Source organism: Vulpes vulpes, chromosome 15, assembly GCF_048418805.1.
Source record: "Vulpes vulpes isolate BD-2025 chromosome 15, VulVul3, whole genome shotgun sequence".
In the NCBI taxonomy this organism is placed as follows: Eukaryota; Metazoa; Chordata; class Mammalia; order Carnivora; family Canidae; genus Vulpes; species Vulpes vulpes.
Window position 1 is genome coordinate 99,691,125 of NC_132794.1, and position 27,654 is coordinate 99,718,778.

The 27,654-nt window shown below is 36.4% G+C and overlaps 1 protein-coding gene across 6 annotated transcripts in view; it reads left to right on the forward strand.

Annotated features, from left to right (window-relative positions):
• SHOC2 (SHOC2 leucine rich repeat scaffold protein) overlaps window positions 1-27,654 on the forward strand; it is a 93,207-nt gene that overhangs the window by 31,694 nt on the left and 33,859 nt on the right. For all 6 annotated transcript variants that reach the window (XM_025993499.2, XM_072740004.1, XM_072740007.1 and 3 more), the window contains one exon: window positions 11,736-12,681. In XM_025993499.2, coding sequence (XP_025849284.1) covers window positions 11,979-12,681 — 703 coding nt within the window. In that variant the 5' untranslated portion in view covers window positions 11,736-11,978. The remainder of the gene's footprint in view (window positions 1-11,735; window positions 12,682-27,654) is intronic.

A 27,654-nucleotide genomic window follows, 5' to 3' on the forward strand; every position in this document is an offset into this window, starting at 1 on the left:
AATTTGGCAACATATAACACCCAGTGCTCATCCCGCCAAGTGCCTCCCTCAGTGCCTATCACTCAGTCACCCCAACCCCCTGCCCACCTCCCCTTCCACTACCCCTTGTTCATTTCCCAGAGTTAGGTGTCTCGCATGTTCTGTCACCCTCACTGATATTTTCACTAATTTTCTCTCCTTTCCCTTTATTCCCTTTCACTAATTTTTATATTCCCCAAATGAAGCCATATAATGTTTGTCCTTCTCCAATTGACTTATTTCACTCAGCATAATACCCTCCAGTTCCATCCATGTCAAAGCAAATGGTGGGTATTTGTCGTTTCTAATGGCTGAGTAATATTCCGTTGTATACATAGACCACATCTTCTTTATCCATTCATCTTTCGATGGACACCGAGGCTCCTTCCACAGTTTGGCTATTGTGGACATTGCTGCTAGAAACATTGGGGTGCAGGTGTCCCGGCGTTTCATTGCATCTGTATCTTTGGGATAAATCCCCAACAGTGCAATTGCTGGGTTGTAGGGCAGATCTATTTTTAACTCTTTGAGGACCCTCCACACAGTTTTCCAGAGTGGCTGCACCAGTTCACATTCCCACCAACAGTGCAAGAGGGTTCCTCTTTCTCCACGTCCTCTCCAACATTTGTTATTTCCTGTCCTGTTAATTTTCCCCATTCTCACTGGTGTGAGGTGGTATCTCATTGTGGTATTGATTTGTATTTCCCTGATGGCCAGTGATGCGGAGCATTTTCTCATGTGCTTGTTGGCCATGTCTATGTCTTCCTCTGTGAGATTTCTGTTCATGTCTTTTCCCCATTTCATGATTAGATTGTTTGTTTCTTAGCTGTTGAGTTGAAGTTCTTTATAGATCTTGGATACTAGCCCTTTATCTGATATGTCATTTGCAAATATCTTCTCCCATTCTGTGGGTTGTCTTTTAGTTTTGGTGACTGTTTCTTTTGCTGTGCAGAAGCTTTTTATCTTGATTAAGTCCCAACAATTCATTTTTGATTTTGTTTCTCTTGCCCTCATGGATGTGTCTCACAAGAAGTTGCTGTGGCCAGGTTCAAGAAGGGTGTTGCCTGTGTTCTCCTCTAGGATTTTGATGGATTCTTGTCTCACATTTAGATCCTTCATCCATTTTGAATTTATCTTGGTGTATGGTGTAAGAGAATGGTCTAGTTTATTCTTCTGCACATGGCTGTCCAATTTTCCCAGCACCATTTATTGAAGAGACTGTCCTTTTTCCAGTGGATAGTCTCTCCTGCGTTGTTGAATATTAGTTGACCATAGAGTTGAGGGCCCATTTCTGGATTCTCTTTTCTGTTCCATTGGTCTGTGTGTCTGTTTTTGTGCCAGTACCACACTGTCTTGATGATCATAGCTTTGTAGTACAACCTGAAATCTGGCATTGTGCTGTGCCCAGCTCTGGTTTTCTTTTTTAATATTCCCCTTGCTATTTGGGGTCTTTTCTGATTCCACACAAATCATAAGATTATTTGTTCTAACTCTCTGAAGAAAGTCCATGGTATTTTGATAGGAATTGCATGTGTAAATTGCCCTAGGTAGCATTGACATTTTCACAGTATTCTTCCAACCCATGAGCATGGAATATTTTTCCATCTCTTTGTGTTTTCCTCAATTTCTTTTAGAAGTGTTCTGTAGTTTTTAGGGTATAGATGCTTTACCTGTTTGGTTAGGTTTATTCCTATTTATCTTATGCTTTTGGGTGCAATTGTAAATGGGATTGACTCCTTAATTTCTCTTTCTTCAGTCTCAGTGTATAGAAATGCCACTGATTTCTGGGCGTTGATTTTCTGTCCTGCCACACTGCCGAATTGCTGATGCTGGCCTCAAAGAACGAGTTTGGAAGTATTCCATCCCTTTCTATCTTTCGGGAACAGCTTTAGAGAATAGGTATTGTTTCTTCTTTAAACGTTTGATGGAATTCCCCTGGGAAGCCACCTGGCCCTGGACTTTTGTGTTTTGGGAGGTTTTTGATGACTGCTTCAATTTCCTCCCTGGTTATTGGCCTGTTCAGGTTTTCCATTTCTTCCTGTTCCACTTTTGGTAGTTTGTGGTTATCCAGAAATGCGTCCATTTCTTCTAGATTGCCTAATATATTGGCGTATAGCTGCTCATAATATGTTTTTAAAATCGTTTGTATTTCCTTGGTATTGTTTGTGATCTCTCCTTTTTCATTCGTGATTTTATTAATTAGAGTCTTTTTTCTTTTGCTTTTAATAAGGCTGGCTAATGGTTTATCTTATTAATACTTTCAAAGAACCAATTCCTGGTTTTATTGATCTGTTCTACAGTTCATCTGGTCTCTATTTCATTGAGTTCTGCTCAAATCTTTATTAACTCTTCTTCTGCTGGCTGTAGGTTTTATTTGCTGTTATTTCTCCAGTTCCTTTAGGTGCAAGGTTAGCTTTTGTATTTGAGTTTTTCCAGTTTTTTGAGGGATGCTTGTATTGAGATGTATTTCCCTCTCAGGACTGCCTTTGCTGTATTCCAAAGATTTTGAACAGTTGTATTTTCATTCTCATTAGTTTCCATGAATCCTTTTAATTCTTCTCTAATTTCCTGGTTGACCCTTTTTTCATCTTTTAGCAGGATGGTCTTTAACTTACACGTGTTTGAATTTCTTCCAAATTTCTTCTTGTGATTGAGTTCAAATTTCAAAGCATTATGGTCTGAAAATATGCAGGGGACAATCCCAACCTTTTGGTATCAGTTAAGACCTGATTTGTGACCCAGTATGTGGTCTATTCTGGAGAAAGTTCCATGTGCACTTGAGAAGAATGTGTATTCAGTTGCGTTTGGATGTAAAGTTCTGTAAATATCTGTGAAATCCATCTGGTCCAGTGTATCATTTAAAGCTCTTGTTTCTTTGGAGATGTTGTGCTTAGAAGATCTATCATTTGCAGAAAGTGCCGTGTTGAAGTCTCCCAGTATTAGTGTATTATCTAATTATGTCTTTACTTTAGTTATTGATTGATATACTTGGCAGCTCCCCCATTAGGGCCATAAATATTCTTGATTGTTAGGTCCTCTTGTTGGATAGTATATATAGTATAATACAGTGTCCCTCTTCATCTCTTACTACAGTCTTTGGGATAAACTTTAATTTATCTGATATGAGGATTGCTACCCCTGCTGTCTTTTGAGGGCGATTTGAATGGTAAATGGTTCTCCAACCTTTTATTTTCAGGCTGTAGATGTCCTTAGGCCTAAAATGAGTCTCTTGTAGACAGCAAATAGATTGGTCTTGTTTTTTTTTTTTTTTTTTTTTATTATTTATTTATGATAGTCATACAGAGAGAGAGAGAGAGGCAGAGACATAGGCAGAGGGAGAAGCAGGCTCCATGCACCGGGAGCCCGATGTGGGACTCGATCCGGGGTCTCCAGGATCACGCCCTGGGCCAAAGGCAGGCACCAAACCGCTGTGCCACCCAGGGATCCCCTGGTCTTGTTTTTTTATCCAGTCTGAAACCCTGTGTCTTTTGATGGGATCATTAAGCCCATTCACGTTCAGAGTTACTATTGAAAGATATGAATTTAGTGTCATCATAATACCTATTCAGTCCCTGTTTTTGTGGATTGTTTCTTTGGGCTTCTTCTTTCTTTTACAGAGTCCCCCTTAATATTTCTTGCAGAGCTGGCTTGGTGGTCACATATTCTTTCAGTTTCTGCCTATTTTGGAAACTCTATCTCTCCTTCTATTCTGAATGAGAGCCTTGCTGGATAGAGTATTCTTGGCTGCATGTTCTTCTCATTTAGGACCCTGAATATATCCTGCCAGCCCTTTCTGGCCTGCCAGGTCTCCGTGGAGAGAGGTCTGATGTTAATCTAATATTTCTCCCCATATAAGTTAGAGATCTCTTGTGTCTTGCTGCTTTAAGGATTTTCTCTTTATCTTTGAATTTGCAGGTTTCACTATTAAATGTCGAGGTGTTGAGTGGTTTTCATTGATTTTAGGGGTGATCTCTCTATCTCCTGGATCTGAATGCCTGTTTCCCTCCCCAAGTTAGGGAAGTTCTCAGCTATGGTTTGTTCAAATATGCTTTCTGGTCCTCTGTGCCTTTTGGCGCCCTCTGGAACCCCAATTAAATGTAGATTTTTCCTTTTGAGGCTGTCATTTATTTCCCTTATAATCTTTCCTAATGGCCTTTTAATTGTTTTTCTTTTTTTCCCTCAGCTTCCTTCCTTGCCATCAACTTGTCTTCTATGTCACTCTCTTCTACCTCATTAACCCTCGTCGTTAGGACTTCCAGTTTGGATTGCATCTCATTTAATTGATTTTTAATTTCGGCCTGATCTAAATTCTACAATCATGAAGTCTCTTGAATCCTTTATGCTTTTTTCCAGAGCCACCAGTAGCTTTATAATTGTGCTTCCGAATTGGTTTTCTGACTTCAAATTGTAATCCAAATTCTGTAATTCTGTGGCAGAGAGTGCTGTTTCTGATTCTTTTGTGGTGAGTCTTCTTTCTAGTCATTTTGCTCAGTGCAGAATCGCTAAAAACGAGTTGTACTGGAAGACAGAAGAAAAAAAAGGAAAACAAAACAAAAAAAAATAAGGAGGGGTATCCTCTAGTTCTATATACTATAAATCCCTCTACTTCCCCTGGAGCTTTCCAGCTCTGTTTGGTCAAGAACTTGCTCTTCCCCTGTCCTTCCAGCTGGTCTTCTGGGGGAGGGGCCTGTGGTGCTGAGTCTCAGGTGTGTGTGTGTGTGGGGGCGGGAGCTGCCCTGCCCCCTGCCTCCTGCCAGGTGCACGGCTCAGTGGGAGCTGTTTGCCTGGTGGGGTCCCTGTTCCCTGGCAGCCCGGCTCTGTCCCAGGCACAGGGTGACACCAGGAGGAACAGCTACACTGGGGGCGGCCAGCTCTCCAGCCCTAGAGTCAGCTCCCGCAGTAACTAACTACCATAGCTCTCAGTCCGCACTGGCCTGGATGCTACCCAGGGGCGGGGGACACTGATCTGCACAGTGGGGGTGCCTGGCGCCCAGGGCAGGCCTCTCGCTGTCCTGGGCTCTCTCCGCCTCCGCCTGTCCCAGGGGAGTGCAGGATCCAGGGCTGTGTCCCCCGCGCCCTGGGCTCCGGCACCTGCGCTGCTGGAATTGTGCTCCTGGGCCGCGGCTCCCACAGGCAGCAGGCACAGCCCCCTCCCCCGGAGCCCCCGCCTGCCCCCGGCTTCTCCCCGAGGCCCCGCCGGGCGCTCCAGCCCATTACCGAGATGGGCCCGGGTGTGTGGGGCGCTCTCCCCGGGCGCCCCTCCTGTTAGTGACCCCAGGAGCCTGGAGGCCCCGCTGCCCCTCCAGCTTCTGCCCGGGTTCCCTGCTAAGCGCCTCTCCCTCCGGGAAGAATCCCAGGCAGAGTTTTAAAGCTCCCGTTTCTCCGGGTGGGGCCTTCCTGTCCCGGGAGGCTCTCCCTGCTGGGCCTTAGCCTGGTTCCTCGTGGGGGGGGGGCTCACTTGATTCCTTTTTTTTTTTAAGATTTATTTATTTATTCATGAGAGACACAGATTGAGAGGAGAGGCAGAGATACAGGCAGAGGGAGAAGCAGGCTCCTCGTAGGGAGCCCGATGCGGGATTCGATCCCGGATCGGGGATCCCCACCCAAGCCAAAGGAAGGCGCCCAACCGCTGAGCCACCCAGGAGTCCCCCCCCCCCCTTTTTTTTTTTTTTTGCCTTCCTACCATGTTAGAAGCGCAAACTCTTCTCTCTGTAGTGTTCCAGCTGTTCTCTCTTTAAATCTCAGGTCGAATTTGTAGGTTTTCAGGATGCTTTGAAAGTTATCTAGGTTGTTGGTGGGGACAGGGGACTTGGGGAGCCTACTCCTCTGCCATCTTGCCCCGCCCCCTCCACATATCAAGTTTTTGATCATTTTTGCCTCAGCATAGTGCCCTTGAGATCCATCCCAGTTTTTGTGTGCAAGGATAGTTTGTTCCTTTTTATTGCTGAGCAGTATTTTATTGTATGGATATACCACAGTTTATCAGTTCACCCAAATGTTTTCACATTTGGGGCATTACAAATAAAGCTGCTATAAATGTTTGTATACATATTTTGTATCACCATAAGTTTTCATTTCTCTAGGATAAATGTCCATGGGTACAATTGCCAGGGTTGTATGTTTATGAGAGACTGCCAGATTGTTTTCCAGAGTGGCTGTACAATTTACGTTATTAGCAATGAGTGATCCGGTTTTTCCACGTTTTCAACAGCACTTGGTATCCATATTTTTAATTTTAGTTCTTCTAGTAGACGTGTGGTTATGTGCACTTCTCTAATGCTGTTGAACATCTTTACGTGTGTCTTTAGTAGAGGGTCTCTAATTGGATTGATTGTTTTCTTACTATATATTTTACATATTCTGGATAGATTTTTCTCCCAGACTGTAGCTTCTTTTCATTCTCTTCATAATCTTTTGACTAGAGAGAGCTTTTCATGGACCTTTTTCTGGTAGGTACTTGTGTTTTTACATATTCTGGATACATTTTTCTCCCAGACTGTAGCTTCTTTTCATTCTCTTCATAATCTTTTGACTAGAGAGAACTTTTCATGGACCTTTTTTTTGGTAGGTACTTGTGTTTTTGGATTATGGACTTCTCTACTGCCAGACCAGGATATGTAGGAAACAAAACCAAAAAAACCCAGAGAACTCACCATCGGGTTATCCTTCGTCCAAGGTCCCTAGCCACTGTACCTTCTTTACCTTTCAGAATCTTACGCTAGTTTCTTTACGTATTTTATGCAGGATTTTAGGTTATAATTGAGGAACAGGATAAAATGGGTTTATTCCATCTTGTTTGGAACCAGAAGTCATGTTCATTGTAAGACAAGATCCAATATTGTTAAGCTTTCACATCCACATTTAATGTAAGACTAAGGAATATACTTAATATATGTGGCCTATTGATGAGTTTTAGAAAAATAATTATTACAAGTGATGATTATCATTGTAGTCTTATACCAAGAGTAGATCTTACTAGTGCTAGTGCTTTCTCACTTCTATCTCTGCTCCAGTCCTCCATCCCCTAGATTTTAGGAAATTGTAGCTAATTTTAGAAATAGCTAAAAGTATTGAATGTTTTTTAAGAACAAGGATTTGTTTTTTGTTTTGTTTTTTTTTTTTTTTTTTTTTCTGTTTTTTTTTGTTTTTTACTTCTTACATCCAGTTTGCCTGTAATCTGAGACAGTGACCTGGAGAACTGTCACCTGGTGGCTGAATTCAGTATGTGGCCTCTTTCGGTAAACTTGTATTGAAACACAGCCTCACCTAGTCATTTACATAGTGTCTACAGCTGTTTTCATGCTAAAGTGGTAGAATTGAGTACTTGTAACAGAACATCTGGCCCACAAAGCCTAAAGCATTTAATACGTGGCCGTTTACAAGAAAAGTTTCCTGACCTCTGACTTAGAAAGTATTGAGGCCTAAAAGTACTATAATCAGCATCCCCCTACAATTATGACTTGGATAGTTATCTTTGAAATACAGCATAGTATAGTGGAAAGAACATTCATGGGCTTAGAGTCAGGTAGACCTGGTTTTGAATTTTTCCTTATTTACCAGGTATCTACTTTAGTGCCTTAATTTTCTTGTCTATAAATTGGAAATAGAGGAACTCATCTACTTAGGAATTTGAAGTTAAGAATTTTCATGATTTGGAATATAGTTAAGTACCTGAGAAAAATTTTGTCAGCTTAGACCTTTGTCAGCAAATAGCATTGGTAGTTTCTTATTTGGTATCAATTTTTGGACAAATGATAAAATGAACTCAAGAAACCTAACTTGGTTATGAGTAGAGATACTTTTAATGTTTTCCTTGATATAGTTGTGAGAATTTGAAATATGATAAAAAGTTCATGTCAAGTGCTCTATATATGGTAGTTATTAGGTGGTAGGGAATAGAGGAATCTTCTGGAGTGGTGAAGATCCCAGTATAAAAGCACAATTGCGGGATGCCTGGGTGGCTCAGAGGTTAAGCATCTGCCTTCAGCCCAGGGCGTGATCCTAGAGAACCCAGATCGAGTCCCGCATCGGGCTCCCTGAATGGAGCCTGCTTCTCCCTCTGCCGGTGTCTCTGCCTGTCTCTCTCATGAATAAATAAATAAAATGTTTTTAAAAAAACACAATTGCTAGCCTCAGGCTTAGTAACTGGTGCAATTTTGTGCTTTTCACTAGATTTTAAGCATTTTTAGAATGAGTACTGTCACTTTCTATTGTATAACTAGTCAAATTTTGTGCAAACCTGTTTCCCATTGTTACAAAGGGATTTTTAAAAAATCTATTGAATAGTTTATTTCCAAGAAACATGAAAGGTTATTCCCAATACTTTTTTTCTTGTCCAAAAAAGCTTAGTAGTGTCATCTGATTCAGCTCTAGATTAGACCCAGATCTTAATTTGGGACTGTGAAGTCGTTTGTTAGTTGTCTTAGACAACATATATTTTTACTGGATGTGAAAATTTTTTAGTTAATAGTCAAGCCTGGTTAGTTAGTTAATCCTTTCAGTATGATGATAATGTCAAAGTCCAAATTCTCTTCTCTTTAACTAGTTCTAGTGTTATGAACAGTGTCTAAACCATATTTGAATAAATCTCAGTTGGAAGAGTTCTAGGATGAGTATGTGGGATCAGTTCAAATCCATCGCTATTGTAAGAAAACCATCAAACAGCTTAAGTATCTCTAGTATGAACTTCAGATATGTTATTTATATACTATGGGAACTCTCCAACTTCAATGGAAACTTTAAATTATTAGTAACTTTTTTTGTCATTAATACAGTTTCCTGACCCACTCCTTTTATCTTCATTTTTATTTTATTTTTTATGGAATCATTTTTAACATTTATAGTAGTATCATGTATGGAACATACAAATATTTATGTAGTTCAGTTTTCATTTTATTTAATTTTTTTAAATTTTTTTTACTTATGATAGTCACAGAGAGAGAGAGAGAGAGGCAGAGACATAGGCAGAGGGAGAAACAGGCTCCATGCACCGGGAGCCCGACGCGGGATTCGATCCTGGGTCTCCAGGATCGCGCCCTGGGCCAAAGGCAGGCGCTAAACCGCTGTGCCACCCAGGGATCCCCTATTTAATTTTTTAAAGTAATATCTGTGTCCATTGTGGGACTTGAACTCACAACCCCGCGATCAAGAGTCACATGCTGTACTGACTGAGCCAGCCATGCATCCCCTCAATCTTCATTTTTAGAATAATATTTAAGAAATTGTAAGTGTATCAGTGTTCAGATGCTCAGTGTTCAGATTTGGTTATATCTTGTATTTATTTCCAAACTTGATAAGCCTTTGCCGAGACATTTCTTATTAAAACAGATGTTTCCAGATTCTTTCTAAAGATTCCAATTCGGTGGTTTAGGATGGAGCTTGGGCCTTTTTTTTTTTTTTTTTTTTTTAAACATATATCCCAGGTTTATTTTACTTTATTTTTTTATTAATAGAGAAGTTTGGGAAACATCAGAATAGGAGATCAAGGATTCCATTTTTAAAATTGCCAGTTTTGTGTTTAGAAAAGTGTTACTTTTAAGTCACAAAATGCCTTTAAATCTAAGCAGAAGCTTTAAAGTTTTGCTAGTATACTTCTTGAGAGGCTGGATTTGTTCTTTAATACGTAACATCTTTTTTTTCTACCATCTGCATTTTTAAATTCAGTACATACATATCTTGCTAAATAGAAATTTGATTTTCAGGAACTTGGCATAATTAATGACATTTCTTACATATAAATTGATAAGCAAGTTCTGCATTCTGTCATTTGTGTATATCTCCCATCATTCACTCTTGTATCATTGTAATAAATGTCCTTTCATTTTGGCTCATCAGCATTTCTTAGTACCTCTGAAGGTTTTCTTTCCCCATTGTAGCTCAAAATTATTTTCTCGTTTTGAAGGTTGTGGTGAGTAGTGGGGAGATAATAGCTTTTCAGATGCGCTAGCAAAAACTAGCATGTTTTTTTTTTTTTTTTTGCATGTTTTTTTTTAACTGTAGAATCTTATAAGCTGATGAAGTTCGACTCTAATCTGGAATTTACAGATCATTAGTCTTCTACCCAGCTCCTGTTATTACTGCACCCGTGTAAACAGGGTGCAAATTTTGCTTCGGCCAAATTCCACCTTTTCACTTTCCTATGGCAAACTAAGCTCATTCCATATTCTTGGCCTAGGTTACCCTTTCATTGTATCCACATGGACTAATTTGCCATCTTGTCTTTACTTGCTTGTACTTCTGTACACAACCTTTCTCAGCCACTTTCACTGAGGTCAGTTTTCTCAAAAGAGCAGTAGCATATGTCATTGTCTGAGGATTTACTATCTTATGTTATTGTCATATGTGAGTGCTTTGGATTTTTTTTTTAAGGATTTTATTTATTTATTCATGAGAGACATAGAGAGGCAGAGACACAGAGACAGAGGGAGAAGTAGGCTCCTCGCAGGGAGCCTGATAATGGGACTTGTTCCCGGGACCGGGATCACACCCTGAACCAAAGGCAGATGCTCAACCGCTGAGCCACCCAGGTGTCCCTGGATATCTAATTAAACCATAATCTTGTATAGGGTAGGACTCACATCTTCTGTATAGAAAATCTAAGCATGATCCTGTGCACTTAGACTATCAGATACTTTTGGTGGTTTCATAAAATTAACTATTTTTCCTAACATCTTAAGCTAATCAAGTAGGATGTGAATCATTTTGTCTTTAACCTTTGAGCCCTACTACTACATAAAGACCAGTTACTTATAAAATTAATAAGTCACAAGATACAAATTATATTTTAGATTTAAAAATGCTTAGGGAAGACTGACTCCACAAAGATTTTACTCATCTTTTTAGCTTTTGTGGTTCTTTTTGGTCAATAATTTTACCATGAACTTTTTCTACTTTTAAGAACCCTTAAGAATCCTTATCATCATTCAGTTTCTACTTTACAGATCTCATTGGAGATTTCTCTTTATTACTGTATCTCAAAGGTGGTGCCTAGACCTACCTACGTTAGAGTCACCTAGAATGCTTATTAAAGTACAGATTCTTAAGACCTTTTTCCCAAACTATTTGCTTTGCTCTGTACATATTTCACTTGCCATTTTATTCTTTTGTGAGATTGCTCTTGATTCTATCATCATGGCCTTTGAATTTGTTCCTGTTACCTAAAGCTGTTTGGCAATTAGTTGCAGATAGAGCAGTTTTATGAGTGTAATGGTTAGGAACACAGGCTGTGAATATATACATTGGAATCTCAGTTCTGTTGCTTTTCCAAGATCACAGGGGTAGTTACTTAAAAATATTTCTGTGCCTCAGTGTCCTTATTTGTAAAATAGGGACAATAATTGATCTCCTAGGGCTGTTACATGTATTAAATTAATATTTGTAATTTTTTTTTACAGTGGTGCTTGTACATAGAAAGCTCTCAAACATTAGCTGCTATTATGATTTCTCCCATTTTTCAGTTGTTACAAACTTACGGTAACTTATATGCCTACCTTACCTCTTCCTGTTAGATTTGTAAAGTCCTTGAAGATAGGGGCCTGCCTTACCAATTTTTATAGTTTTTTGATGGATTTTGCATAATAGAAAGTGTGCAGTAACTACTGTATCAAATCACAGAAAAATGGCCAAATTTTCAATGAGATTGTTTTTTTCAGAGCCCATTTGCTTATTATAAATTATAATCTAAAGTAATTTAATATTCTTTTTGTATTGTATTTCAGGAATTCTAATGAATCATTGACCAAGCACCATTTTACCATTTGGAACAAGTTATCAGAAATGGGCATAGTGCTTTTAGATCCAACATGTAACAGATGGCTGTTACTCCATGGTGATTATTTCTTCAAGCCAACACCTTTTTTGATTGTGTAGGATCTTTGTCTCTTCATCTTTGAATTCCAGTTACTGTTGTTGGCAAATAAAACAAAGGAGTTCATGTAGTTATTGCCCAAGTTTGAGTCACCATGAGTAGTAGTTTAGGAAAAGAAAAAGACTCTAAAGAGAAAGATCCCAAAGTGCCATCAGCTAAGGAGAGAGAAAAGGAGGCAAAAGCCTCTGGAGGTTTTGGGAAAGAGAGCAAAGAAAAAGAACCTAAGACCAAAGGGAAAGATGCCAAAGATGGAAAGAAGGACTCCAGTGCTGCCCAACCTGGGGTGGCTTTTTCAGTTGACAATACGATCAAACGGCCAAATCCAGCACCTGGGACGAGAAAAAAATCTAGCAATGCAGAGGTGATTAAAGAGCTCAACAAGTGCCGGGAAGAGAATTCAATGCGTTTGGACTTATCCAAGAGATCTATACACATATTGCCATCATCAATCAAAGAGTTGACTCAATTAACAGAACTTTATTTATATAGCAACAAATTGCAGTCTCTACCAGCAGAGGTGGGCTGTCTAGTAAATCTCATGACACTGGCTCTAAATGAAAACTCACTTACCAGTTTGCCTGACTCTCTTGATAACTTGAAGAAGCTGCGAATGCTTGATTTACGGCATAATAAACTGAGAGAAATTCCTTCAGTGGTGTATAGGCTAGATTCTCTCACCACTCTTTACCTTCGCTTTAATCGTATAACTACTGTGGAAAAGGACATCAAAAATCTATCAAAACTCAGCATGCTTAGCATTCGAGAGAACAAAATCAAACAACTACCTGCTGAAATTGGTAAGAGACCTTGGATTACTATTATTTGTAGTATTTGTTATGCCAGATAATTTTGTTGAGTGCTTTTCCCTATTAGAAAATATCTGATATTTGCCTAAAAACAACTGGTTTCTAAATGTCATCTTCTTTATGTTTTATTTAATTATTCAGTTTTAGTAATATTAGTGTATGGATTGAGCTTATTTTATACACTTAAGAAAGTGAGTTAGAATAGAAATGTAGTTGGGCCTGTTCATGTAAACCTATTCTGCTTTCATTTTCCTGGAGAAAAAGTAAATTTGTAGCAGTAAAAAGATGTTTCCCAGGTTTTTAACTTGTTACCACCTATTTTTAGAAATGTTTAAAAATTATGGTAGATTCATTAAGGCTATATTTTCCAGTTCTTTCACTTTCTCTTCTTTATCTGAAAAATGTGTAAATTCACATGACTTTTCTATGTAATTTACTGCAAAAGATTGGCATTTAAGAGCCTCATAAAAAAAAACAAAGGAAGGGGAGTAGTATAAAAAATAGGATATATATGTAAATAAGTCAGTAAAAATGTAATGCTTTTTAATTAGGGAATATGGTAAACTTTGACTTACCAATTTTGAGCAATTAAGGTATTTATGAGCTGTTTTATAACATTTTAAATTGATATAAAAGTTAATTATGTAACTTTTTAAAGAAGGTTTTCTTATGAAAGATATATTCTGAATAAAATAGGTGATTTAAAAATATTGTTGCTTGAGCATTGGCACTGCAGCTTGTTAGAATATTCTGTACGTGTGTTTAAAAATTTATTTAGCTTTGAAAAAAGATGTAGTTTAAATTTTAGGTATGGCGTTTTTCTATACTTGACTCTATCCAGCCACACAATATCTTAACTAAATTTTGGTTTCATTAAATGTATTTAGAAAATCCATGATAGATTTTCCCAAGCAATAAACTGTACTCTGAAAGTATGACTCACTTATGAGTATTGAAATTTCCTCAGGAGTCTGAGTGGAAATACTCCTTTTCATGTCTTCAGATAGAAATGTGGTTGTTGATTGACTTTGGATTTCATACCAGATTCAGTTAAAATTTCACCAATATATATAGTTCATTCTGAAATAGAATTATAGGCTGTTAGAAATGCTAAAAGAAAAAAGAAATGCTAAATTTTTAGATAGAAATATCAAATGTTATTTCCTGTTTTTTTCTTATTGTTTTGTGTATATATTACATTCCATCTGAAATGTTAGCTTTAATTCATGAGTCCTATTAAAGATGTCTTTCCATAGAGATGTTATCAAATTACCTGAGAATTAAAAGCATACATTTCTTATATAAGAAATTATAGGAAATTTATTTCAGTTTGTTCTTATCATATAGATGTGGCATTTTTACAAAAGTGAATGTATTTTTTAAAAATGGGCAAATTTTATTTAATTAAATGGTTTGTGCCTGCCTAATCTTTTGACCTTTATTCCTAAGTTTGTAATTTTAAAAATAACCGTTGAATTTAAGAAGTACCCTTCCACAATTATAGTGGCGTCATTAAAGTTTGTGTTCTTGTAATTTTTGTGTTTTTGTAAAAATAGTAACTTCATAAATGTTATTTTATTCCAAGCAGGGCATCAGATAGACAATAAACTGATTTTAAAGATAAAAGTTAATATTTCTTAAGAGAGGTTAAAATTTATAAGGTGTTTTTTTTCTTTTAAAGATTTTATTTATTTATTCATGAGAGACAGAGAGAGAGAGAGAGGCAGAGACATAGGCAGAGGGAGAAGCAGGCTCCCTGCAGGGAGCCTAGTGCAGGACTCCATCCCAGGACCCCATGATCATGCCCTGAGCAAAGGCAGATAGATGCTCAACTACTGAGCCACCCAGGTGTCCCAAGATTTATAAGGATTAACTTAGATGCATGGATTTGGGGCAGACATTGTAGAAGTCTGCATTATCTTTTCCCTATAGAAAACAAGAAGATGTTCAGTAAAAATAATATAATCATAATAAGAAGAGTAACTGTTTGAGCATAGTTTGTCATATGGTATATTTTGTGTATATTTTCTCATTAAGTTCTTACAGTAACACATTGCAATAGGCAGTTCTTCCTCCATTGTATTGAAGTAGGAACTGAAAATGTATAGAGAAATTAGATAATTTACCAAAAGTCATGCAGCTAGGAAGTTGACAGAGTCAGAATATGAACCTAGTTCTTAACTCTGTTGCCCCCCACTAGTCTAGACGAGTTGATCCCACTCCCATAGTACATGACTTAGTCTGAGAGGTTCAGGGATCTGTACTTCTTTTTTTTTTTTTTTAAATTTTTTTTATTTATTTATGATAGTCACACAGAGAGAGAGAGAGGCAGAGACATAGGCAGAGGGAGAAGCAGGCTCCATGCACCGGGAGCCCGACGTGGGGATTCGATCCCGGGTCTCCAGGATCGCGCCCTGGGCCAAAGGCAGGCGCTAAACCACTGCGCCACCCAGGGATCCCGGGATCTGTACTTCTAAAGAGTAAGCTCAGGTATTGGATCTGTAGCTGCAGTTAAAAGCCATTGCATTGGGTTTTGTTTGTTTGTTTGTTTGTTTGTTTGTTTTTGAGGGAGGAGGATGTTAGCAGTTGAATGAAGATATAATTCACATACTATACAATTCATATGTTTAAAGTGTGCAGCACAGTGGGTTTCAGCATATTCACAGAGTTGTGCAACCATCACAGACAATCTTAGATCACTTTTATCATTCTAAAAAGAAACTCTGCACTTTGGGAGTTACCCCTCCTCTGTTTTCTTGAAACCCCCTAGCCCTAGGCAGACTAGTTTGCTTTCTGTTTCTGTGGATTAACCTATTCTGGACATTTCATATAAATGGAATTATACACTGTGTGGTCTTTGGTGATTGGCTTCTTTCACTTAGCAAGCATGTTTTCAGAATTCATCCAGATTGTAGCATATATTAGTTCTTCATACCTTCTTATTGCCAAGTAATACTCCATTGTATTTTATTTACCCATTCATCAGTTGAACATTTGGGTTGTTTCCAATTTCTGGCTATTGCAAATAAAATTACTATAAACATTTGTGTCCAAGTTTTTGTGTGGACATTGTTTTCATTTCTCTTAGGTTGTAAACCTAAGAGTGGAATTACTGAGTCATATGGTAACTCTGTGTTTAACCTTTTGAGGAACTTCTAGACTGGTTTCCTAAGTGGTTTTTTTTTTTTTTTTTTTACATTTCCACCATAGTATATGAGGGTTCCAGTTTCTCTACATCCTCACATCTTTTTTTATTATAGTCACTCCGTGAGTAATAAGTGGTATCTTGTGGTTTTGATTTGCAGTGTTTTGATGACTATAGATTTGTTTTTAATTTTTAAAAGCTATCTTTTATTATAAAGGAAAGACAGAAATAGTTATTTTCTTTAATGTAGATCTTGCTTTACTGCTTTTTTAATTACAAAAAATAAAATCCCAAACCCTTTGAAAATGTTTCCAAATTAAGACCCATGTGAAAAAATCAAGTAAAATGGAAATTTGATGTTTTTTACAGTGTTCTATACTCTTTTTTTTTTTTTTTTTTTTTTTGGAGTGAGGGAGGGGTACAAGGAGAGGGAGAAAGGGAGGATATTTAATTTGGGGCTTGATTGCACAGTCCTAAGGTCATGACCTGATCTGAATGAAATCAGGAGTCATTTAAGGGCCTGAGCCACCCAGGTGCCCCAAAAGTGTTATATATACCTTTGTAGTTTGACTTACAACCCATAACAGGAATTTACAATTCAAAATACATGCTAATTACCATTTTGTAAAACTTCCTTCTATATATTTTAGATTTGTATTATTATAGAAACAGATTTATATTATGCATATTAAGTATTTATTTTCTTGTCATATAAGTATACTTTCAGTCATGCCATCTAGCAATATATTTGAGGAGTATGAGAAATTAGAAGTTCTTGAAATACAGCCTACTGTTTAGTTTAATATATTTGGAATTTAGTCATTACACAAGTTTTGCTGCTTTATAAGGAATTATATTAAAATCAGAACATCTATCCATTATAAGCATTAATGGCATCTTTATTAATGCCATGTGATTTCATACCAGTGATACATATTCGTGAACACTGGCAGAAAACAGTAAAAGGATACTAAACAGACAGTAAATGTAATCATACGAAGAGCTGGAGATTTTTACATCAGAGTAGTCAGGAAAACTCTTGATTCGGTAATATTCATTTACCTTTCTTTTTGTGTGATAAGGCATGGACACAGAAAGTATATGTCCTGTCTTTCTGTGTCAAGTAGTAGATGAAACTCTTAGTCATTGCTTTCTTTTACAAATCAGTTTTCATCCTTCCTCCCATACCTTCTTTTACAATTTGTGATCTTGAAAAAGACACATCATTGTATACCAGGACAGTCAAGAAATTGCATTTTGAGAGGGAAAGCAGGATATAATCACTGTTTCTCCCCATAACCCCTGCTGGTTCTGTTGAGTTTTATGTTAGAGATGTGCTTTTTTGTAATTTTTTTTCCTGAGTGGATTAGAATTAGGGCCATCAGATAGTCAATTTGAATAATTATTTAGGGAATTCTGGACAATGAAGTTTTAAAGGATTTTATTCTATTATGAAGGAAATGGTAGTTCTTTGAAACCAGAAAAAACTCCCATCTTTCTCTCTTATGAGTATTCCTACAGTTTTTCCTTCATTGAAAAGTATGGTTTAGTTTAGGATTTCTTTAAACTTTAACCCTTTTTAATTATTCTTTATAAAAACAGCTAAAGTTAGGAGTACTTTTTTAAAAAATGTATTCTCCCTACATTATATATAATACACAGCTTCATCTGAATCTGTCAAAATAATCCATTTGCTTATGAGAATGATCTGGTATGTTAAAATGTATGCTTTTTCAAACCCATATTATTTTTACCTATTTTAAAGAAACAGCTCTTACAGCATTCAGATCTATAAGAAATTAGAATCAGCAAAATTTTTTTATCCATTTGACACAGTAACAGTTACTGAAAACAATTCCTACTATACTGAATTACTGCTGTTACATTCTGTAAGTTAAGTGAAATAATCAACATAATATCATCAATGTCTATATAAAAATACTAAGGACAGAATCAGAATCAGCAATTTTTTTTAAAAGTTGAAAGGACCTTAGAGATTTTTAATTCCCTGTTTAATTTTCTGTGGATTTTTATATTTTTATAGATAATAAATGGTAGTTTTTCAATAAGTGGAGCTTGAAGGCAATGTAATGAAATTCAATACTATTACTCATTTTTCAATATTAACTCAAATTTTAACCCTTAGTTCCTAAAATTCTTGAAATTCTCCCAGGACTGCCAGGGGTGATAAAATTCATGGTCCAGGTAACATTATTTGATGGATCTCATTTGAGTGTTTTGTACGAGTGCTAATGAATAACTTAGTTTGGCAGGAAAAAGGGATCAGGGAAGGGAATTCATGGTTATTAATAAATAACTCCTTTTGACTGAGAATCTACAAGAGACCCTAGAAATTTGGAAATGAACTGTTAACTTATTGTCATCAGATTGTCAGGTGTCTCACTGAACAACGAAAACCTGTATGAGTTGTTATTGTTAAAGGAGGCTGTAAGAGAACAGAAAATAACACTTAAGCCATCTTAGAAGGGTTTGATAGGATCAGGTACAATTGACTTTCCACCCTACTGAGGTATAGGGAATTGTATTCTAGTAACAGCATGCTACCCTACCCATTCAAAGAAATATAGACACTGTTGTCCATGTTGCCTAGTTGCAGATGCCCTTGATTAGAAGAGCTTACTGAAGTCGTCTTTGCAATGAAAGAGAGAATTAAGCCTATTAGATAAATTTAAGTAATAGTAAAAACTCTGATGTAAGTTTCTAAATCTGTTCAAGCTTGTTTGATAGGTATTTCCAGCTTTTGTTAATTATGTAGTTTTACAGATTAGTAAGATTTGATGTGATTTTTTTTTGTATTAGTTAATCTCTGAATAATTGAAAATATTCCCATATGCTCAGGAACAAGAGATGAAATAATTTTTAAGATTTATTTATTTTAGAGAGGGTGGGAGAGGGAGAGAGAGAATCTTAAGCAGGTTCCATGCCCATTGCAGAGCTTCACTTGGGGCTCATTCTCACAACTTGAGATCATGAGCTGAGGTGAAACAAGCAGTCGGTCACTTAACCGACTGTACCACACAGGCACCTCAAGGAGGGTTCTTTGCTTGATTGGTCTGGCTAGAGATATATCAGTTTTATAGATCTTTTAAAAATTTCTGCTTTTGTTTTTTTTTTTCTTTTTTTTAATCTTTTGTTTTATGTTTCTATTAGTTTTTCCTTTAGATTTAATATGCTCTTCTTTGTCTACTTTGTTATTGGATTGATTTCAGACCTTTTCATTATATAAGTGTTTCATTACAATTTTCCCAAGTACTGTTTTAGCAGCAGCCTGTAAATTTTAATGCTGTATTTTCTTTATTGTTTAGTTTAAAATATTTTCTAAATCTTTTATTCTGTAACCCATGGATTATTTAGAAGTGAATTGTTCAATTTTTCAAGTATTTGGGAGATGTTTTCCAGTATTTTTGTTATTGACTTATGAAATACGGCCTGTCTTACTAAACATTCTATATGAAATTGAAGAGAGTATTTATTGGGTTGCTTTTTTTTTTTTTTTTTTTTTGGAGCAAAGTCATGTTAGTTGATGATAATATTCATTTATTCTATGCTATTATCAGTTTTCTGCCCACTGTTTTTTCAGTTAGTGAGACAATAAGTATTAGGTAGCCAACCATACTAATAGATTTTTCTCCCTTTAATGCTATTAATTTTTGCTGCTTATGTTTAGAAATTGTTAATACTTGTGGATATACCTAGGGTTTTTTTTTCCCCCTTCTTCTGATGAGGCTACTTATTATGTCATTGAGAAATATCTATCTTTTTCTGGTAACATTTCTGGTAATTTTTTTTATGAATCCTATTTTAAGTGATATTAATACAGTCACTCCAGCTTCCTTGTTAATTGGTACTTGCATTGTTTATCTTTTGCCTTTCTTCTACCTTTTTGTGTCTTTACATTTAGAATGGTTTCTTATAGACAACATATAGATCTTGTGGTTTTTAATCCTGGCAGTTTTTAAAATTTTAATTTAAATTTTAGGTAGTTAACATACAGTGCAATATTGGTTTCTGGAGTAGAATTCAGTGATTCATCACTTACATACAATACCCGGTGCTCATCATAACAAGCACCCTTCTTAATACCACACATCTAGCCCTTCTCACATCCACCTCCCTCCATCAACTCTCAGTTTGTTCTCTCTCATTAAGAGTCTCTTGTGGCTTGTTCCCCTCTTCTTTTTTTCTTTTCCCCTTTCCCATATGTACATCTGTTTTCTTTCTTAAATTCCACATTTAAGTGAGATCCTATTAATCCTGGAAGTTTTTGTCTAACTTGAAGGATTTAGACCATTTACATTTAATATAGTTTCCAATGTGGTTGATTTAAATCAGCCATCTATTTTCTTTCTTTTTTTTTTTTTTTTTTTTAAGATTTTATTTATTTACTCATGAGAGAGAGAGAGAGAGAGAAAGAGGCAGAGACACAGGCAGAGGGAGAAGCAGGCTCCATACAGGGAGCCCGATGTGGGACTCAATCCCAGGTCTCCAGGATCACACCCTGGACTGAAGGTGGTGCTAAACCTCTGAGCGACCTGGGCTGCCCAGCCATCTATTTTCTGTTTGTGCCATATGTTTTTCCCCTTCATTTCATGCCATCTTTTAGATTGACTATTTTTATAAATTCTATTTATCTCAACTCTTGGCATATTAGTTATATATGCCCTTGTTAATTTGCTTTAGTATCTGCTTTGGTATTTACAATACCTATCATAATGGTCTACATTCAAGTAATATATCCCTTCTCATATTTCCTAAGAACTTCACATAGAACACTTTTATTCCATTCTTTGTGCAATTATGGTCATACCTTTTATTTCTTTATATGTTATAAATCCCATAATTGCTCTTATTTTTGCTTAAATTTTATCTTTTTAAAACTTTTAACTTTGAACAAATTTTAGACTTAACAAAAATGTTGCAAAACCAGTACATGGGGTTCTCACATACTCCTTACCCAGGTTCCTCTTTTATTAACAATCTAAATAACCATTATACAGTGATTATACAGTGATCAAAACCAAGAACTTTACATTGCTACAATCCTATAAAACTACAAATTTTATTCAGATTTCATCAATTTTTCTAATGTCCTTTTTCTGTTCTAGAATCCTACATTACATTTAATAGTCGTATGTTTCTAGTTGCCTCCAGCCTGGAGAAAGATTGAAAGTCTTTTCTTTTGTGAATTTGATACTTTTGAAGAGTACTGCTCAGACATTATGTAATAGATCACTCGTTTTTTAATTTATATTATGTTTTCTCTTGACTAGTTTGAAATTATGTGTTTTGGCAAGAATGCCACTGAGATGATTGTGGTGCTTTCCCGAGTGAATCATATTGAGAGATACATGATGTTGATATGTCTCATTGCTGGTGATTTTGACCTTGGTTATGTTGATTTTTGCTGTGCTGCTCCACTTTAAAGTTAATAATTTTTCTTCTTAATTAATAATTACCTTAAGGAGTGCTGGTTTTAGTCTACACCAATACCTTATTTTTCCTTAATCCATTGCTCCCTGAGTTTAGCATTCATGGATGGATCTTCATCTTCCCTGAAACAATTACTACTGTGTTCTAGCGGTGATTTTTAAAAAAAAAATTTGCCTCATTTCTTTCTCATTAATTGATATTCTTCTATAACGAAGAGCTGTTCTTTCTCTCCCTTATATATTGTTTTATTTCCTTACTTAAATTATATCAGTTTGGGCTCATTCTGTTCTGTGGTTTCCAGCCCAGTATTACTTTTATTATTATATTGCTCCTTTTGTTTCAGCTTTGGTTATTGTGGACGCTTTTAGGTTGTTTCCTCTGCCTTTTGCTGTGCCATCATCCTTCTCGGTTATCTTTTAAAGAGATTAAACAAATGCAAACAAACAAACAAAAAAAAACCAAAACCCTTTCATAGTTACTCATGAATTTACCATTTCTAGTATTTTCATTATTTATGTAGATCTGAATTTGTTATTTTTCTTTTATCCAAAGAACTTCTTTAATATATATTGTAGTACAGGTACAGGTATGCTCATAATGAATTCTCCAGGCTTTTGTCTTAGAGCCTGTTGCTTTTATTTTTTAAAACTATTTTTCTTGGTGTAGAATTCTAGTTTGACAGCTTTCTATTTCTTTTTTTTTCCTTTTTTCTGTATTTTAAACTCTCTCCTATCTCTGTGCATTTTGTTTTGTTTGTTTTTTTCTGGCTTGCCTAGTTTCAGGCCAGCAGTTTTGCTATAGTTCTTATCTTTGTTTCAGTGTTTTAAGTGTTTTTCTCCATATATTTTAAAAAAAAAATGCCTTTTTTTTTTTTTTTTGGTGTGTATTTCTAACTACATGTATATTAAATCTCTTAATGTTCCCTTTCAGGTAACTGATGTTTTATTCATTTTTATGTGTGTTTTAGATTGTTTCTATTGCATTTTTTATTGCTATATATAATTTCCTTTTCAGTGTCTAATCTATTGTTAATCCCATGCAAATGAAGTTTTAATTTGAGATACTGTATTTTTTTGAGATTTAGTCTGATATATGGTCTTTATAGTATGACTATCTGGGGATTTTGTTTTCTGACCCTTCTAACTTGGCAGGACCAAAATTCTAAAAACTTACCTACTACATACAGCAGCTATCAAAATCTCTGCTTGGCTCTTTTAGCCTCCTAGCTGTTGTTTTTCCCCTGGGTTCCTTGTAGTCTTCTCTCCCATAGGAGCACTTTTGGAGGCAGTCAAAAATATGAGGGGTATGCATATGCAGATTTTGGGACTACACTCTTTGTGTTTCCTCCTTTCCAGGATATCCAACCTTGAATTCCAGCCACTGTCATAAACCCTAGACCTTATCCTCTGGCTTTTCAGGCCAGTAGGACTCTGGTTTTCTACTTGAGATTTATTTTCTGCTGGCAGATTTGTGAGTAACTTCATGGTAAAAGCCTTAAAAATGTGGATCTTACCCAGTGTAATTTTTTGTTGTTGTTGTTATGTACTATTTCATAAGAAATTACTCTGAAGCATAGCTCCTAAAACAGCACTTGTTTACTACTATCTTACAGTTTATTTGGTTCAGAATCAAGCATAGCTTAACTGGATCTTCTGATTTAGGGTTTCTTATAAGATCTCTCACTCAAGGTGGTAGCCAGGGGCTGGGGTGTCATCTGAACACATGTCTGGAAGAGGGTCCACACCTGAGCTCATGTAATTGTTTTCAGGATTCAGGTGCTAGCAGGTTGTTGGACTAAGGGCTTCAGCTTCTTACTGGCTGTTGGCTGAAAGCTGCCCTTAGTTCTTTGCCACATGAATCTCTCCAGCGTGGCAGCTTGCTTTATCAAAGGGTACAAGTGGAGAAGGGAATAGAATGCTAGCAAGATGAGAGCACAATCTTTTGTAACCTAATCACAGATGTGACATCTCATCACTCTTCTCATATTCTGTCCATTAGAAACAAGTCACTGAGTTCAGCACACACTCAAAAGACGGTTAATTATGCAATGTGTAGTTATACATGAGACAGGGTCATTGAGGCCATCTTAAAAGTCTGCATATCATAGTTCCCTTTTTGCAAGAGTTGAATTCCTTCTAGTTTCGGCTTTGAGTTTCTTTGCATGCTTTTATATAGTGTTTTAAAGATAATTTATCCAGGACTCCACCATGACTGTTAGCCAGAAGAGCAGTATTTGACTCTTTGGCTATTAACCCCAATTCCCTCTTTGGGGCAAAAATGTTCTGTCATGACAACATTTTCTTCAGACCTGTATTTTTTTTTCCTAATTAACCAATAGATTGTTACCTGTATATCTTACCAATATCTCAGATTTAGCATTATTAAAATATAACTCCTCACCAAACACTTCGCTTCCTTTTGGATTCTGTTTCTCTCTTTTAATTGCATCACTATCTTCTCTGTCAACTCTGGCTCAGTATCTTAAAATCAGGATTTTTTTCCTGTTCTAGATCATGTCAAAGTGTGGCCTAATCACCAGACAGATTGCTGGCCGACCAATTATTTTGTCACCAGTTTGTCACAAGTTAACACAAATTGAAAGTAAGCATTTAGAATCTTGTATAACAATTTGACATTGCTGGAACATCCAGGAATGCAGTTTTGTATTTTACAGAATGTTGGTCCATAACCACCTAGGAAAAAAGCAAAACCCCAAACTAGTCCTTTACCGTATATAATTTACCACATTCCTATTGCTTTTTTCCTCTCTTTGTTGCTTGCGTAGTGGGCCTGTTCATTCCACTGCTTTTGATTACTCACTGTAGGCCCCCTCATGTTTCATGTGGGCTAACTGCAATAGTTTCCTAATAGACTGTGCTTCCTAATTTTGCCTTCTCCAATCCATTCTTTTAATCTATGAGAAAATAGACTTCCAGGGCAGCCCCGGTGGCCCAGCGGTTTAGCACCACCTTCAGCCTGGGGTGTGATCCTGGAGATCCTGGATTGAGTCCCACATCAGGCTCCCTACATGGAGCCTGCTTCTCCCTCTGCCTGTGTCTCTGCCTCTCTCTGTGTGTCTGTCATGAATAAATAAATAAATTTTTTTAAAAAAGAAAGAAAATAGACTTTCAGAACATTTTGATTATCATGCTTATTCAGAAACTTTAAATTGTACTTTATTGCCTGATCAAAAAGGTATGTATTCCTTAGTTTGATATTTAAGACTCCAGATCTCTTTTCTTTTTTCTTTTCCTTACTTCCTCTCACATGTTCTGTGTTTTAGTTAACATATGCACATGGTTCCTCCCAGCTGGTCCATACACTCTTATCTCCGACTGTCTTTCCTTACTTTACTTTTGTTTATAGCAGTTAGCACTTTATTTCCTTATTTTCTGATTCTTCCTTCTGTGCATACTAGAATGTAAGCTCCCTGAGAATAGACTTTTTGTTCACTGCCTAATTTCCAGTAGGTACATAATAAATTTTTCTTGAGTGATTAAGTGAATGAGATGGTCATCCTAAAGGTAAAGAACTTTGACAGTGAAAGATCAACTAAAAAAAATGGCTCTTTAATGGTGAAATTTCATAAGCAGAGCCCTCTCTGGCTTCCCATCAAATCACATGATGTCTCCTGCTAATTTTAAGTTTCATGAGAACAGGTATTTAGTGTCTTGAAGTGTCTTTGTATCTTTAGTGCATAGTGTTGTGCCTGATAAAGAGAACATGCATGTAAGAATTTTTTTCAGACTGAATTAATGCCCTTAGAGCAATAAATTATCAAACTCCATGTTTAGTTTTGTCACTTATTTAATCAAATATTAAGCTACTCTGAACAAAGCCATGTATAAAATATTTTTAACAATTATTAAAAAATCAAAGATCTTTCTAAAATACAATGTGAAAAAATGGGAAACTTAGAAAAGTTCCAAATAATCTTCAGGGATTTGGTATTTAAATGCATCCTAATAACTTGCAATCTCCAGAAGGGGGAAAAAAAAAAGATATTTTCCTCCTAAAGTCACTCTTCTGTTTGATGAACATTAGTTTTACATCCCAACTATGTGACTTTTAGATATCAGGCACCATGTGTCCCACTGCTTTTTGCATGTGGAACACTAACTTTCTGTATTACAAGATGAAAATGGGTTTAATATATTAGAATAACCTGGTCGACTATATTGCTCAGAGAAATAACAGGAAGAATCCCAGCAAGAGTGTAGACAGTGTTGTCACCTTTGAGAAGGAATATGTCCAGCATGTTTCATTGTCTAGATAAAAAGTCTTGGATATAATGTGCAACCTTTGCCTCCTCTAAAGACAAGAAAAAAGGAAAGTAATGTTTTCAAAATGGAATTAATTTAGACTTCAGAACTTCCATAGAGGGGGAAAAAAAAGCACATTTTACTAAAATACATTGAAGATTATACATCTAATACAAATTTAAGAAATGGCCTTTTTTATTTCTGTGCCATGGTTTATATTAAAGCATGTCCAAAACAGGAGCTTGGGCCAGAGACTTTTTTTTTTTAACTTTTTATTGATGTATCATAAATGTACAACTGAGAATTGCAAACTGTATAGTATTAGTATCCAAGCTAAAAAATAGAACATCAAAACCACCCAGGAGATCCCTCTTTCAGTCACTGCTCCCATCAAGAGTAAGTGTAGTATACAGACTTCTATGAACAAACATTATTCCTTTTATATAAATGAAACCATAAATCTATGTATATTTTTGTGTTTGAGTTCTCCCTTTTGGCGGTATTCATCATAATTGGTGTATATAGAGATAGTTTATTCTCATTATTGCATAATATCCCATAGTGTGAATATGCCACAGTTTATCCATTCTGTTGTTTAGTGCTTTGTAATTTGGAGCTAATACAAATAGGGCTACTGTGTTACTGTAATATAAATCTCTAAGTAAATATATGGACTCCTCTCTGTTGAATATATCCCTGGCAAAGGAATTGGAGCTCCAGTTTTTTTTGCCTTCCTCTTTTCATCCTTTTTGTTTTTGTTTTTGTTTTTGTTTTTTATTTGAAGTTCAAATATAGCTGAACCTCTTGCATTTTTTTATAATAAATTTATTTTTTATTGGTGTTCAATTTGCCAACATACAGAATAACACCCAGTGCTCATCCCGTCAAGTGCCCCCCTCAGTGCCCGTCACCCATTCACCCACACCCCCCGCCCTCCACCCCTTCCACCACCCCTAGTTCGTTTCCCAGAGTTAGGAGTCTTTATGTTCTGTCTCCCTTTCTGATATTTCCCACACATTTCTTCTCCCTTCCCTTATATTCCCTTTCATTATTATTTATATTCCCCAAATGAATGAGAACATATAATGTTTGTCCTTCTCCAATTGACTTACTTCACTCAGCATAATACCCTCCAGTTCCATCCACGTTGAAGCAAATGGTGGGTATTTGTCATTTCTAATGGCTGAGTAATATTCCATTGTATACATAGACCACATCTTCTTTATCCATTCATCTTTTGATGGACACCGAGGCTCCTTCCACTCCTCTTTTCTTCCTGTTCATTCTTTCTCTCTCTTTCTTATCTCTTTCTTTATTTTTGAATATTTGTGTAGTTTCTGACCATCTTTTAAAATCTAGCTTTTCCCAATCCACCCAGCCAGAATCTTGCTTCTATTTACCTATCACATTTTTTTTTTAAGATTTTTATTTTTAAGTAGTCTCTACATGCAATGTGGGGCTTGAACCCATAACCCTGAGATCAAGAGTTGCATGCTCCACTGACTGGGCCAGCCAGCCACCCCCTATCCATCACTTTGTATATATACCTCCTCCTCCTCCTTCCTTCTTTTTTCTTCCTCTTCTTTCTTCTTCCTTTTTTTCCCCTTCTTTTTCTGTAGGCTCTACAAACTGATGACCCTGAGATCAAGACCTGAGCTGAGATCAAGAGTCAGATGCTTTACTGAGTCATCCAGGCTCATTTACCTCCTCCTTTATGTTTACAGTGTTTAGCTTTTATATATTTTTATGTAGATCTTATTTTTCCAGGGTAGGTTTTGTTTTTTGAGGACAGATATTATCACATTATTATTGCTTTTCCATAAGGCTACCTTATATCCTGTAAAACTGTATTTTGAAAATACAACCACCACCACTACATACCTATTAGAATGGCTAAAATCCCAAACACTGACAACACCAAATGCAGATTCAAACTCTTACATGTCACTGGTGGGAAGTACAATGGTATAGACACTTGGAAAAACAGTTGGCAAATTCTTTCAAAGCTAAACATAGTCTTACCATTTCAATCCATCAATCATGATCCTAGTTATTTATCCAAATGAGTTGAAAGCTTATATATGTACAAAAAACTAAATGCAAAAT